This window comes from Panulirus ornatus, chromosome 47 (genome assembly GCF_036320965.1).
Source record: "Panulirus ornatus isolate Po-2019 chromosome 47, ASM3632096v1, whole genome shotgun sequence".
Classification (NCBI taxonomy): domain Eukaryota; kingdom Metazoa; phylum Arthropoda; class Malacostraca; order Decapoda; family Palinuridae; genus Panulirus; species Panulirus ornatus.
In genome coordinates this window covers 17,155,144-17,171,408 of record NC_092270.1, presented here as the reverse complement: position 1 = coordinate 17,171,408, position 16,265 = coordinate 17,155,144, and the positions used below count along the sequence as shown (strand labels likewise).

The following is a 16,265-nucleotide window of genomic DNA, read 5'->3' as shown; positions in this document are numbered from 1 at the left end:
ACTTGTTATCACCTCCCTATTAGCCCCCTTCACTGAAGTTCCCATTGATTCCCTTGTCTTACGCACTTTATTTACCTCCTTCCAAAACATCTTTTCATTCTCCCTAAAATTTAATGATACTCTCTCACCCCAACTCTCATTTGCCCTCTTTTTCACCTCTTGCACCTTTCTCTTGGCCTCATGCCTCTATCTTTTATACATCTCCCAGTCATTTGCATTATTTCCCTGCAAAAATCGTCCAAATGCCTCTCTCTTCTCTTTCACTAACAATCTTACTTTTTCATCCCACCACTCACTACCCTTTCTAATCTGCCCACCTTCCACGCTTCTCATGCCACAAGCATCTTTTGCGCAAGACATCACTGCTTCCCTAAATACATCCCATTCCTTCCCCACTCCCCTTATGTCCTTTGTTCTCACCTTTTTCCATTCTGTACTCATTCTCTCCCGGTACTTCCTCACACAAGTCTCCTTCCCAAGCTCACTTACTCTCACCACTCTCTTCACCCCAATATTCTCTCTTCTTATCTGAAAACCTTTACAAATCTTCACCTTTGCCTCCACAAGATAATGATCAGACATCCCTCCAGTTGCACCTCTCAGCACATTAACATCCAAAAGTCTCTCTCACGTGCCTATCAATTAACACGTAATCCAATAACGCTCTCTGGCCATCTCTCCTACTTACATATGTATACTTATGTATATCTCTCTTTTTAAACCAGGTATTCCCAATCACCAGTCCTTTTTCAGGATATAAATCTACAAGCCCTATCCCTGGGGATAGGGGAGAAAGAATACTTCCCACACATTGCTCACGTGTCGTAGAAGGCGACTAAAGGGGATGGGAGCAGGGGCTGGAAACCCTCCCCTCTTTGTATCTTAACTTTCTAAAAGGAGGAAACAGATCGATAAAGTATGAGGCAATATATTGACCTAAATTTCAGGTTGCAAGTTTTGCAAAAATCCATAGACGTAAATTTCACAACCCAGCGCTTCAATTCTGAGCCTATGGTCCCAGGATAGGGGAAAATGCACAGCTGAAATAGCTCTGACACCAAATATAATAGATACAGAAAAATCAGAGTTAGGGAGAACTCACTCCAGAAGATTAACTAGAGAAAAGAGGTTAATGTGGGTCCAATACTTCTGAACCACAACCAGGGAAACTATAACTAGAAAAGAGGTAAATATGGATCCAATCGTTCTAAACTACAAACAGGGCAACTGTAACCATTGTTCCTTGTTGAACTAATGAGAGTCATAGGATGTCAAAACTGCATTTGCTTGGAGGTGAAGAGATCCACCAGTGGGTCACTCACAAAAGAAAAGATACAGTTGAATACCTTTCTCCCTAAATATATTTCTATTATCATGGACACCAGCTGGAAAGGGCACTGGCCAACACTTGACATACTTCTTGATGGGAAGCAAAACCTGAAAAAACAACCCTGTCTATTGTAGATTTTCTTTTTAAGCAGGTTGAGCATACCTAATCCGAAAATCTGAAATCCAAAATGCTACAAAATCCGAAACTTTTTTGAGTGGTGACATGATGTTACAAGTAGAAAATTCCACACCTGACCTCATTTGCCCATGCTGGGCTCTACCACTCTGTTGGCATTAGTTTGTTACAAACCATCATCACCACCAGACTTGCATTACTCACAGTGTTTTTTTGCTTATTCTCTGTTCTGTGGTACAAAGATATTGTTAAAAATGTCAAAAAGGTCTGCAGATACCCATATGGGTAAAATTGATAAGAAAAGCAGGAAGCATTTATATTATCTAATAGCACAGAAAGTCAAGCTATTGGAAAACTGGACAGAGGTGTAAGCAGCAGAGATCGAGTTTTTTCTATCTGGTAAAGGCAAAACATCATCTTCACCTAAAATGCTATCTTTGAGCATAACATGAACATCAACAATATTGTGTTCAAATTTTTCTCAAAGTTAGTTTTCATTAAATTTAAAGCTACCTGTAATTATCATAAATCAAATGCTTATTTGTTTTAACATCTCAAATAACACCTAAAAAATTCAATACAATCTAATGTTTTAATCAAAACACAGCATCATAGGTGAAACTGAAAACCTGCAGTACTTTGTTGCTGTTATTGTTTCATAGCTGACACATGTCTTACATCCTTGCTATAAACTTTTCACTGCTTCTTGCAACTTACCTCCCACACCATATACTCTTAATACCTTCCACAAAGCATATCTATCAACCCTATCATAGGCCTTCTCCACATCCAAAAACACTACATACAAATCCATCTGTTTTCTAAGTATTTCTCACAACCATTCTTCAAAGTAAACTCCTGATCCACACATCCTCTACCACTTCTGAAACAAAACTGCTCTTCCCCAGTATGATGCTCTGTACATGCCTTCACCCTCTCAATCAATACCCTTCCATATAATTTCCCAGGAATACTCAACAAACTTATGCCTCTGTAGTTTTAGCACTCACCTTCATCCCCCATGTCTTTGTACAATGGCACTATGCATGCATTCTGCCAATCCTCAGGCACTTCACCATGATCCATACATACACTGAATATCCTTACCAACCAACCAACAACACATTCACCCCCTTTTGTGAAAAAATTCCACTCCAATATCATCCAACCCTACCATCTTACCGGATTTCATTTCTGCAAAGCTTTTACTATCTCTGCTCCCTTAACCAAACCAGTCTTCCTGACCCCTCTCACTTCACACATCACCCCGACCAAAACATCCTATATCTGCCAATGTATTATCAAACATACAATAAACCTTCAAAATACTCCATCTATATCTTTCTCACTTCATTACTACTTGTTATCACCGCCCCACTTGCCCCTTCACCGGTGTTCCCATTTGTTCTCGTCTTATGCACGTTATTTATCTCCTTCCAAGAAAACTTTTTATTCTCCCTAATATCTTATGATACTCTCTCACCCCAACTCTCATTTGTCTTCTTTTTCACCTTTTGTATCTTTCTCTTGACCTCCTGTCACTTTCTTATATACATCTCCCACTCAACTGCACTACTTCCCTGCAAGCATAGTCCAAACGATTCTCTTTTCTCTTTCACTAACAACCTTACTTCTTCCCACCACTCACTACCTTTTCTAATCTGCCCACCTCCCACCTTTCTCATGCCACATGCACCTTTTGTGCAAGCCATCATTGCTTCCTGAAATATATCCCATTCTTCACCCACTTTCTCCCATCATTTGCTCTCATCTTTTTCCATTCTACGCTCAATCTCTCCTGGTACCTCCCCACACAAGTTTCCTTTCCAAGTTCATTTACCCTCACCACTCTCTTCTCCCTACATTCTCTCTTTTTTCTGGAAACCTCAACAAATCTTCACCTTTGCCTCCACAAGATAGTGATTAGACATCCCTCCAGCTGCCACTCTCAGCATATTACGTATGCGAGCAGATATGCCTTTCTTAGTCTATTTCCTGGCGCTACTTCGCTAACATGGGGAATGGAAATCAAGTATGAAAAAAATCTCCTGCATGTCATGGAAGGGATGGGAGTGGGCTGGAAATCTTCCCTTCTACTACTTTTACTCACCAAAAGTGGGAACAGAAGGAGCAAAATACGGATTTCTCCTCTAAGGCTTATTCTTCTGCTCCTATCACTTCCTTATGAAGGCAAGAAATAGCAAGCAGTTATGAAAGAAAGATATCTTGTCTTCCATCTATATGCTTCCATGAATATATCATCACATATCTTTCTAATTTTCATGTTAGTTCAAGCATTCCATACCCTCAAAACACTTCTAGAATGTTTCTGAATCTTCTTGTTCTAAACTATTTCAGCTTATTTGGTTGGTGACCAAACAATACAATTGTATTCAAATTTGCTTCTTGTGTAAACATTAAAATTTTCGTCATGTGCCTTTTATCTCTCATAGTGAAAGTTCTCATTATCATACCATGCATTACTTGGCTTGACAGATCACCTTATCAGTAAACTCTTTGAAATTACCTTTTTCATTAATGATTGCTTCTAAATTTTTGACAGCTACTTCACTTTCTATCTCCTTCCCTGTTGGTCCTTTGCATGTTGTCACTCATGATACTAATCTCCAAAAAGGCAATAAGTCATGGCCCAGAAATTTTCATCTAATAAGCTCAATCTCTTGGATGAGAAAACTTATGGAAACCCTCATTTGGGACAAAAATTAAACAATTTACAGGGCCACCACATAAAAAATAATTTTTAGCATGGTTTTCAACAAAATTGCTTCTGTCTGACAAATCTGCTTGATTTCTTAAATGACAAATTCAACATGAATGATGAAAGTAAGCCAGATGATGTCATCTACTTTGATTTCTAAAAAGTATTCATTAGATTCTTCGCCAAAGATTACTCACACAAGTTAAGTCACATGGTTTAGATGGAGGTGTACTTTAGTGGTTAGGAAACTGGTTGACTGGACATGAAAAAAGTGTAGCAATGCAATTCTATCCATCTATCTATATCTCTGATGCTTGTTCCCTCTGGGATCTCCCATCAAGGGGTGGCCACAGGAAAGGAGTCTCCACATATTCCTGTCCTTACATGTTTCCCTCATATACGCCATTCCAAGCATTCCTCCACCCTATTTGTCTATGTCACAGGTGGTCTTCCTCTTACACCAACCCTTTTAACTGTACTATCATACACTCTCCTGTAAACTCCCACTCTTGCATTCTTTCCACATAGCCAAACCACCTCAAAGTACAGGTACATCACCGATTTTCTGGCACTCTTGGTTCCAAAGCCTTGCTAGATTAACCGTTTTGCTAGACCAACCGTGGGCACGTAATAATAATTCATCAACACACCTCTAACCCACTAAATATACATCTCCTATGTGCCTAAAGTATACCATGTGTCTAAAATATTCATCTGCATTATACACCTGCTTAGGACTGAGGTGCTCGTCAGCTACGAGTTTCACAAATTTATCCACATACTTGGTAGCTCCTTCATGGTTTGCAGACCACTTTTCTCCACACACTTTATTCATGGAAATTCAATGATGCTTCTTGAATCTTTGAAGCCGTCCTTCACTAAAGTCATGCTCATGATGCAATTTAAGTTTTCTATGGAACAACTTAGCCCGGTCCATTATCATGCTACCTGACAAGTCTACTCCATCACTCCAACGCTGTCGAAACCATTCCATCATCACTCGATCATGCTCAGTACTCTTACCATCTTTCATAATTTTTCTAATAGTCATTTGCTTCTTGGAATCACTTCTGCATAGAATTTCAATATTTTCTCCCTTTGCTTCTTTATATCAAAAACAGTTGATGAACCAATACTGTAGATGTAACATAGCTTATGCACCAAAAACCACGGTCCATTTTTTCAACAGTTCTTCTTTATCTTGGATCGATATGGACTGATGTTTATGTTTGACACCACGGCTCACACTCTCATATGTCTTAAAAGCCATAGCTACGGTTAAATTACAGCAAAATAAGCTATGAATCTCACAGAATTGCAGTATCACCACTAACAAATGCAGTGTAAAGAATGTAAATAAGCGTGCCCTACACACAATGCCATCTGTGGCCGCCCAGTAGACCAGTCTGGTGGCCACGGTAATTTCAAGTGCCCTCATGTAATTCTGTTTGGACTAAAGAAGGTGCTAAACCAATCAGTTGCCGGCAATTTGGTGGTGTACCTGTATTACGTTTCACCCATTCTACCACTCCATAATTCATTTCCTTTACATTCCCTGCCATAACACATCTCTCATACACCCTTTCATTTCTTCCTTTATTCTATCTAGTCACACCACATGCTCTTCTCAAACAGTTCACTTCCGCAGCCTGTATCTATGACCTATGTGACTCATTCCAAGTCCATGTTTTGGCTGCATAGGTCAGGATCGGGAAGACTATGCTGTCCCTCAATCCTCTCTTCACTTCCATACTTACACCTCTAACCTTCATCATTCTGTTAAGGGACCCAGTGACTCTTCTAACCTGTACTGCTCTCACCTTTATCTCCTTCCACATCACCAAACTTACCGAAGACAGGATACTTAAACTCTCATTTCTTCCAATCTTTCTCCTCTCCATATCCAAAGCACAATTTAGTACGCTTTCTTCTTTCACTCTATATGCTTTTACAAAATCTATACTTTCACTCTGTTTCCTTTCAAACATCATTACTTTACTTTGACTTGCATTTACCTTCAATTACCCATGCTTACACACATTACAAAACACCTAAAACCTTCTGCAACCCCTCTTCACTCTCCACAAACAACACAGTATCATCCGCAAACAAGCTTGCTACTATCCATCCAATCTCATCACAACACTCCCTAGTTTTCTTTTCAGCTCTCTCATCACTCCATACATATACTATTATTTATTTTATTATACTTTGTCGCTGTCTCCCGCGTTAGGGAGGTAGTGCAAGGAAACAGACGAAAGAATGGCCCCACCCACCCACATACACATGTATGTACATACACATCCACACATGCACATATACATACCTATACATCTCAACATATACATATATATACACACACAGACATATACATGTATACACATGTACATAATTCATACTGTCTGCCCGTATCCATTCCTGTTGCCACCCTGCCACACATGAAATGACAACCCCCTCCCCCCGCATGAGCGTGAGGTAGCGCTAGGAAAGGACAACAAAGGCCACATTCGTTCACACTCAGTCTCTAGCTGTCATGCATAATGCACCGAAACCACAGCTCCCTTTCCACATCCAGGCCCCACAAAACTTTCATTGGTTTACCCCAGATGCTTTACATGCCCTGGTTCAATCCACTGACAGCATGTCGACCCCAGTATACCACATCATTCCAATTCATTCTATTCCTTGCACACCTTTCACCCTCCTGCATGTTCAGGCCCCGATCACTCAAAATCTTTTTCACTCCATCTTTCCACCTCCAATTTGGTCTCCCACTTCTCGTTCCCTCCACCTCTGACACATACATCCTCTTTGTCAATATTTCCTCACTCATTCCCTCCATGTGACCAAACCATTTCAAAACACCCTCTTCTGCTCTCTCAACCACACTCTTTTTATTACCACGCATCTCTCTTACCCTCTCATTACTTACTCGATCAAACCACCTCATACCACGTATTGTCCTGAAACATCTCATTTCCAGCACATCCATCCTCCTCCATACAACTCTATCTATAGCCCATGCCTCACAACCATATAACATTGTTGGAACCACTATTCCTTCAAACATACCCATTTTTGCTTTCCAAGATAACATTCTCGACTTCCACACAATTTTCAACGCTCCCAGAACTTTTGCCCCCTCCCCCACCCTATGATTCACTTCCACTTCCATGGTTCCATCCGCTGCCAGATCCACTCCCAGATATCTAAAACATTTCACTTCCTCCAGTTTTTCTCCATTCAAACTTACCTCCCAACTGACTTGTCCCTCAACCCCACTGTACCTAATAACCTTGCTCTTATTCCCCTTTACTCTCAGGTTTCTTCTTTCACACACTTTACCAAACTCAGTTACCAGCTTCTGCAGTTTCTCACCCGAATCTGCCACCAGTGCTGTATCATCAGCAAACAACAACTGACTCACTTCTCAAGCTCTCTCATCCACAACAGACTGCATACTTGACCTCTTTCCAAAACTCTTGCATTCATCTCTCTAACTACCCCAGCCATAAACAAATTAAACAACTATGGAGACAACACGCACCCCTGCCGCAAACCAACATTCACTGGAACCAATCACTTTCCTCTCTTCCTATACATACACATACCTTACATCCTCGATAAAAACTTTTCACTGCTTCTAACAACTTACATGCCACACCATATATTCTTAATACCTTCCACAGAGCATCTCTATCATCTCTATCATATGCCTTCTCCAGATCCATAAATGCTACATACAAATCCATTTGCTTCTCTAAGTATTTCTCACATACATTTTTCAAAGCAAACACCTCATCCACACATCCTCTACCGCTTCTGAAACCACACTGCTCTTCCCCAATCTGATGCTCTGCACACGTACTCAACAAACTTATACCTCTGTAATTTGAGCACTCACTCTTATTCCCTTTGCCTTTGTACAGTGGCACTATGCAAGCATTCTGCCAGTCCTCAGGCAACTCACCATGAGTCATACATACATTAAATAACCTTACCAACAAGTCAACAATACAGTCACCCCCTTTTTAATAAATTCCACTGCAATACCATCCAAACCCGTTGCCTTGCCAGCTTTCATCTTCCGCAAAGCTTTTACTACCTCTTCTCTGTTTACCAAATCATTCTCCCTAACCCTCTCACTTTGCACACCATCTCGACCAAAACACCCTATATCTGCCACTCTATCATCAAACACATTCAACAAACCTTCAAAACACTCACTCCATCTTCTCACATCACCACTACTTGTTATCACCTCCCCATTAGCCCCCTTCACTGATGTTCCCATTTGTTCCCTTGTCTTACGCACTTTATTTACCTCTTTCCAAAACATCTTTTTATTCTCCCTAAAATTTAATGATACTCTCTCACCCCAACTCTCATTTGCCTTCTTTTTCACCTCTTGCACCTTTCTCTTGACCTCCTGCCTCTTTCTTTTATACATCCCCCACTCATTTACATTATTTCCCTGCAAAACTCATCCAAATGCCTCTCTCTTCTCTTTCACTAATAATCTTACTTCTTCATCCCACCACTCACTACCCTTTCTAATCTGCCCACTTCTCACGCTTCTCATGCCACAAGCATCTTTTGCACAAGCCATCACTGATTCCCTAAATACATCCCAATCCTCTCCCACTCCCCTTATGTCCTTTGTTCTCACCTTTTTCCGTTTTGTACTCAGTCTCTCCTGGTACTTCCTCACACAGGTCTCCTTCCCAAGCTCACTTACTCTAACCACTCTCTTCACCCCAATATTCTCTCTTCTTTTCTGAAAACCTCTACAAATCTTCACCTTTGCCTCCACAAGATAATGATCAGACATCCCTCCAGTTGCACCTCTCAGCACATTAACATCCAAAAGTCTCTCTTCACGCACCTATCAATTAACATGTAATCCAATAATGCTCTCTGACCATCTCTCCTACTTACATACGTGTACTTATGTATATCTCTCTTTTTAAACCAGGTATTCCCAATCACCAGTCCTTTTTCAGCACATAAATCTACAAGCTCTTCACCATTTCCATTTACAACACTGGACACCCCATGTACACCAATTATTCTCTCAACTGCCACATTACTCACCTTTCCATTCAAATCACCCATCGCTATAACCCAGTCTTGTGCATCAAAACTACTGACACACTCACCTAGCTGCTCCCAAAACACTTGCCTCTCATGATCTTTCTTCTCATGTCCAGGTGCATATGCACCAATAATCATCCATCTCTCTCCATCCCCTTTCAGTTTTATCCATATCAATCTAGAGTTTACTTTCTTACACTCTATCACATACTCCCACCACTCCTGTTTCAGGAGTAGTGCTACTCCTTCCCTTGCTCTTGTCCTCTCACTAACCCCTGACTTTACTCCCAAGACATTCCCAAACCACTCTTCTCCTTTATCCTTGAGCTTTGTCTCACTCAGAGCCAAAACATCCAGGTTCCTTTCCTCAAACATACTACCGAACTCTCCTTTTTTCTCATCTTGGTTACATCCACACACATTTAGACACCCCAATCTGAGCCTTCGAGGAGGATGAGCACTCCCTGCGTGACTCCTTCTTCTGTTTCCCCATTTAGAAAGTTAAAATACAAGGAGAGGAGGGTTTCTAGCCCCCGCTCCCGTTCCCTTTAGTCGCCTTCTGCGACCCATGAGGAATGTGTGGGAAGTATTCTTTCTCCCCTATTAAATAGCCACATTGACATCACACAAACCTGCCTCACACCTACATGGATCCCAAACCTTTCACTCAACTCTCCATTCACTCTTTTACATGCATTTGCTCCTCTATAAAAGGCTTTCACACCATCAAACATTAAAAAGTGAAGGGTTTCAACATAAAGAAATTGGCAGAATTTGGCAACGAGAACAAACTGAGGCTGGAGCTAAACCAAGCGCAAAAGACATATGTTTAGTTTCTTTTTGATGTTAATATGCATAAATTGGAAAGGGATAGACAGGGTAGGAAGATGATACATGCATGAAGATGATACAATATTAGTGAGGAGAAAGAAAAACACTATGAGAATATCAAGTATACAAAAGAAAAGGGACCTTGACAGTAAAAATCAACAAACTGTGTAAGGCAGCAGTTCTTAAAAATGGACATCAATATATGACTTATGGTGGAAAGGTGAGAAGCTAGAAAGGGTTTAAATCTTCACACATCTAAGGAAGTGTGTTAGTAAAGATGGAAGAATGGATAGAGGCATATCTTAGGCTGATGGAAAGAAAAATGAGCTGCAAGCAGCCTGCGAAAGTTATGAGTGGTAGTAGAGACATGAGTGTGAAGGTGAGGCAGAACCTATCAAAAAGTATACTTTAGCCCACCCTGACACAGTTAAGAAGAATTGCATAAGAATAAGAAGTGCATTAAGAAGAAAGAACAAAAGGCAGCAAAGAATCTCAGAATGAGGTACTAAAAAGTGGTTGTGAAAGTATATCATGCACTGCAGAAATGCTTTGAACATAAGAAGAATAGCAGTATGAAGGAAGACTATGAGAATCATTGCAAATTAGGTGAAAAGCAAATGGAGGGGAAAAGAGCAAACAGAAAGACAGACTGAAATACTTAAAGGTGGAGAGGAGAGTAAGCAAAAAAGTAGAGATTAGAGTTATGCTCACATATGGGTGAATGGAAGAAAATTCTTAGTCTAAATTTCTGGACAATGGGTGATGATACATTGAGATTAAAAAAATACTGAAAAATACATGTGATGAAAAATAGGCCTGTTAAATAGGTGCTTGTATATTAATTTTGTCAAATACTGATGACAAAAAAATTGTCAGAGATAAACCCATATGGATAAAACTCTAAAATCAGAGTAAATCTCAAGAAATAAAAGCAATGCAAGGTAAACAAAAAGGTACCCATACCCCTTCCTGAGATGTGTGATCATAATAATCTTGGTGACCTGTCCAGTAGCCAAAATGAGACATAAAGCCTCTATAGGTGGGGGTTAATTCACGAATGGCCATTCCAAGGTGCCACTTTCCAACAAGATGAGTAGCATAACCCAATTTTAGCAAGTGTTGTGGTAGCAGCTTCACACCAAGTGGGATTCCATAGGGCTGGGGCCCATATATAACATCATGGTTAAGACCTAAGACCAAAAGAATCTGGTTAATGATAAACTGAAAAAAAAAAATTGGAAGTATCCAAGATAAGCAGCATACTACATAATGGTGCAATAGATATACATTTATCTTATCTATCATACTTGATTACTGTTTCCTGCACCAGCAAGGTAGTGCTGGGAAACTGACAAAGAATGGCCCATCCACTTATATACACACATATACACATAAACTATCATACACACACACATATACATATACATATCAACATATAAACACATACATGCATATACCTACACATACACAGACATACACATATATACATATGTACATAGTCATATATGCTTGCCTTCATCCATTCCTGGCACTACCCTGCCCCACAGGAAACAGTATCACTACCCCCTGCTTCAGCGAGGTAGTGCCAGGATAACAGACAAAAAGACCACATTCACTCCACTCTCACTCAGTCTCTAGCTGTCATGTGTAATGCACCGAAACACAGCTCTCTATCCACATCCAGGACCCACAGACCTTTTCATGGTTTACCCTAGATGTTTCACATGCCCTGGTTCAGTACAATGACAGCATGTCGACCCCAGTACAACACATCATTCCAATTCACTCTATTCCTTGCACACCTCTCATCCTCCAGTATGTTCAGGCCCTGATCACTCAAAATCTTTTTCACTCCATCCTTCTACTTCTAATTTGGTCTCCCACTTCTCCTTGTTCCCTCCACCTCTGACAAATATATCCTTTTTGTCAACTTTTCCACACTCATTCTCTCCAAACCATTTCAGCATACCCTCTTTTGCTCTCTCAACCACACTTTTTTTCATTTCCACACATCTCTTTTTCCCTTTCATTACTTACATATTGCCCTCAAACATTTCATTTATAACACATCCACCCTCATCCGTACAACTCTATCTATAGCCCATGCCTTGCAACCATATAATATTGTTGGAACTACTATTTCTTCAAACATACCCATTTTTGCTCTCCGAGATGTTTTCTCCTTCCACACATTCCTCTTTGCTCCAAGAACCTTTGCCCCTCCCCCACCCTGTGACTCACTTCGGCTTCCATGGTATCATTTGCTGCTAAGTCCACTCCCAGATATCTAAAACACTTCACTTCCTCCAGTTTTTCTCCATTCAAACCCACATCCCAACCAACTTGCCTCTCAACCCTGCTGAACCCAACAACCTTGCTCCAACCACATCCACTCTCTCCCCTTACACACCTTTCCAAACTCAGTCACCAACCTCTGCAGCCTCTCACTCGAACCAGCCACCAGCACTGCACCCTCGACAAACAACACATATAGGGCGGTGGTAAGCACAGAACATCTGACTCGGGAAAATAATGTTGTCTTAGGAATGACAGATATGTGGATCATGTGTATGCTTCAATAGATGTCTGTGAGAAATCCTTGGAGAAACAGATGGATATGTATGTGGTATTAATGGATCATGACAAAGCATATAATAAGGTTGACAGAGATGTTTTGTGGAAGGTTTTACAAATATATAGTGTAGGAGGAATGCTGTCTGAAGTAGTGAGGAGTTTATATTAAGAGTATTAAGGCATGTGTGTGAGTAGGTAGAGAGAAGGATGAATCATTCCAAGGAATGGTGGGTCTGTGGCAAGGGTCTGTCACCATGTCATCATGGCTGTTTAATTTGTTTATGGATGGGGTGGTAAGGAAGCTAAATGCAAGTCTTGCAGAGAAGGGTAGGTATGCAGTCTGTATTAGATGAGGATGCCTGGAAAATGAGTCAGTTGTTGTTGGCTGATGACCAAGCGCAAGAGGCAGAATTGAGACAAAAACTGCAAAAGTTGGTGTCTGAGCTTGGAAGAGTGAGTGAAACGAGAAAATTGAGAGTAAACGAGAATAAAATCAAGTTTATCAAGTTTAACAATACAAAGAAACAGGTTAGTTAGGGTGTGAGTTTAAATGAAATGGGATGTTTTGGACACCTGGCAGTGTATGGAACCATGGAAGCGGAGGTGAGTCACAGAGTGAGTGACAGGGGTGAGGGTTTTTTGAGCACTGTGGAATGTGTGGAAAGAGAGATCACCATCTAGGAAGGCAAAAACAGGTATGTTTGAATGTATAGTAGTCCTAATGATGTATGGTTGCTATAGATGTGATTAGAACATTCCCCATTATCACCCTTGTCTTCATACAGTGGCATTAAACATGCATTCTGCCAATCCTCAGGCACTTCTGTATGATGCATACATACAATGAAAATCCTAACTAACCAACTAACAACACAGTCACTCCACCTCCTTTCTTCAGAAATTCAGCTGCAATACTCCAGCCACATTGCTACATTTCATCATAGTCAAGGCTTTCATCAACTCTTCTGTCTTCATGAAACCATTTTTCTTAACTCTCTCACTTTGCATACCTCCTTAACCCAAACACCCTACATTTGACACCCTATCATCAAATACATTTTAACAATCTTTTAAAGTACTTGCTCCATCTCACCTCACCTGAACACTTCCTTTTACCACTTTTTGCCCCTTCACCAATATTCCCATTTCTTCTCTTGTTTTTCTCACACTATTAACGTCCTTCCAAAATATTTCTGTCCTTGAGATGTACTGATACTTGCTCATCCCATCTCACATTTGCCCTCTTTTTAAACCCTTTGCACCCTCCTCTTGACATCCTGTCAACTTCTCTTGTACAGCTCCCAATCATTTGCACTCCTATATTATAAGTAACATCCATACACCTTTTCTTATCTTCCAGCCCCAGAAGTCCCTTCTATCCTTATGATGCTCCTGCAGCACTTAGGAAGCTGGCCATGTCCACAAGTTGGGGCCACAGGTCATGAAGTGTTGATATGTTGTGTGTGCGTCTATGTGCAGAAAGTGCAAGGCACTTGAGTAGTAAGCGCTCAGTGTTTTCTTTATGGAAGATGAATCATGGGCATAAAGAGTCTTGGGACATGCTGAAAAGATGTTTGTAGTGTTGCAGAGGTGCGTGATGTCCAGAGTATAAGTGGGAGAATGAGACTGTGTTTGTCTAGGGAGTGTGGTTTCTGATGGATGGATCTGTGTTTAAGACCAAGTCAGGAGGCGGGTTGCTGAGTGCTTCCTTAGTTTATTTCAGTGTGTATTTGATTTATCTGAGTTATGTTTGTTTCTGAAGGGGAGATCTATGAGCAGAGGTTACTGGAGTGTGAGGCAATGGCTAAGTTGGGGGCTGGTGGTTAGTTATGGGGGTATGGGGGGAAAGGGCTAGTGATGTTGTATAGAACTGAGTGCTAAGGGGGAAAGGGCTAGTGATGTTGTATAGAACTGAGTGCTAAACATGTCATGGTGGAGCTGCATTGGGGGATCTTTGCTTCATTGTGAAGTTGCTGAGTATTCATGGTTGATAAGCAGCAAGTGATTTTTCTGAGAACAATAATAAGTGCAATTTGCAGCTCTGTTAGGTTTGCTTTTGAAAGGTTGGAAAACCAAGCAGGTGATGTAATAGTTGGGAGCAAAGAGGTTGATTTGCTTGTGCTGGACTCTGAGGAATCTTTTTCTTGTCCAAATCTGATGCCAGTTTGTGATCTGAGGGCATTTAGAGAATTAAGTATGTGTGTAGCTTTTGTCTTAATCTTACTGGTGTGGGGAGTGAATATCATGTGTGTGCCATATGTGATGCCTAAAATGATTGGTGTTTTGCTCAGTGGGAGAGACTGTCCATTCAAGGTGACTGGTGGGTGTGAGCTGGATTCATACTGGTTGGGGTTAAGAGTGATTGAAAATTTCTATAAAGATGCAGTCAGCACGTTCTGGATGAACCATTATTCTAACTGTGTAATGTAGTGCTGCATGTTTGATGTTGCTACAGTGGTGTCAGGGTATTGTGATGTGAATGTGAGGTCATCTGCATAGGAAAGGACCTTCATGTTTGAAGCGATTGATGAGAGCTGGAGAAGGATCAACTCCTTGGGGAAACTACTGGGAGTTACCCTGGCATGGCAGCTGGCTATGAAGATGGTCAACCACTTTTTGTCATTGTTCTGGTGGGTGGTGTTGTGTGAGGTCAGTGTGTAGTGAGGTGGTATAGTGTTTGACTCTGAAGTCATACTGTATAAGTGGGTGAGACTGGGATGTTTTATCTGATTCTGTTGGAGACAATATTTTTCACAGAGTCTGAATACTGTTGATAGAAATGTCAAATAATTCAGGATCATCATCTGCCTGGTCCTCTAAATCTAGCTAAAATCTGTTCGGTTTCCTTCCTAAAAAAAAAAAGTCACTCAAATATTCTCTCACTGGCATGGTTAGATGATGAATAACTGTGGGGAGATATCATTGCACACTGCCACTTTTGCTATCACCTAAACTTAGTGCATGGTCTTGAAACAGAGACATGAAACACAACATGTAAATATCTGTCTAGATGCAATGCTTTGCCCAAGTAAAAAAATTCATCTGGAAGGGTTAAAGGGTTAATATGGCTAAACTTAACCTGTGGGATATACTTAGCCTTACGCATATCACTCTTAATTGTCAAGTTTTCTTGCCTGTCTATATAGTCCTCAAGATATTTCCATGCTGGGATGGATTGGCATGTGTCAATAAGTGCCTCTTGTACCATTCAAACTTAGACTTTCATTCAACACAGCTTTATACATAAAATTGGGGACTACCACTGTCATCATTTTGAATTTTTTTCTATATTTGCTTATTGATAAAAAAAAAGAACTAGTCATACTAAAATGAAAAGAAAAAAAATGCAAAGTAAGGACAAAAAGTAGTAAAAGACTGATCTTCATGACAAAGAACATCACCTTCACTTTACGACAACTGACATGGATGTTTTCTCACTAATTCTCAAAATATAAGAAAACACTATGCATGCCCTGGTAATCTCATGAATAATATAATATACCCATCTGTCATGTAAACACAAGAAAAGATATCACAAGCTATATTAAGCCATGGAAAACAAGAGTGCACTGCACCAGACAA

General features: G+C 40.5%; 1 protein-coding gene across 8 annotated transcripts in view; it reads right to left on the bottom strand.

Annotated features, from left to right (window-relative positions):
* LOC139763619 (arylsulfatase B) overlaps positions 1-16,265 on the bottom strand; it is a 196,253-nt gene that overhangs the window by 141,051 nt on the left and 38,937 nt on the right. For 2 of the 8 annotated variants that reach the window (XM_071689849.1, XM_071689844.1), the window contains exon 4: positions 11,073-11,299. The exons of the other annotated variants lie outside the window; for them this stretch is intronic. In XM_071689849.1, the coding sequence (XP_071545950.1) occupies positions 11,073-11,299 (227 nt within the window). The remainder of the gene's footprint in view (positions 1-11,072; positions 11,300-16,265) is intronic. 8 annotated transcript variants of the gene reach the window in all.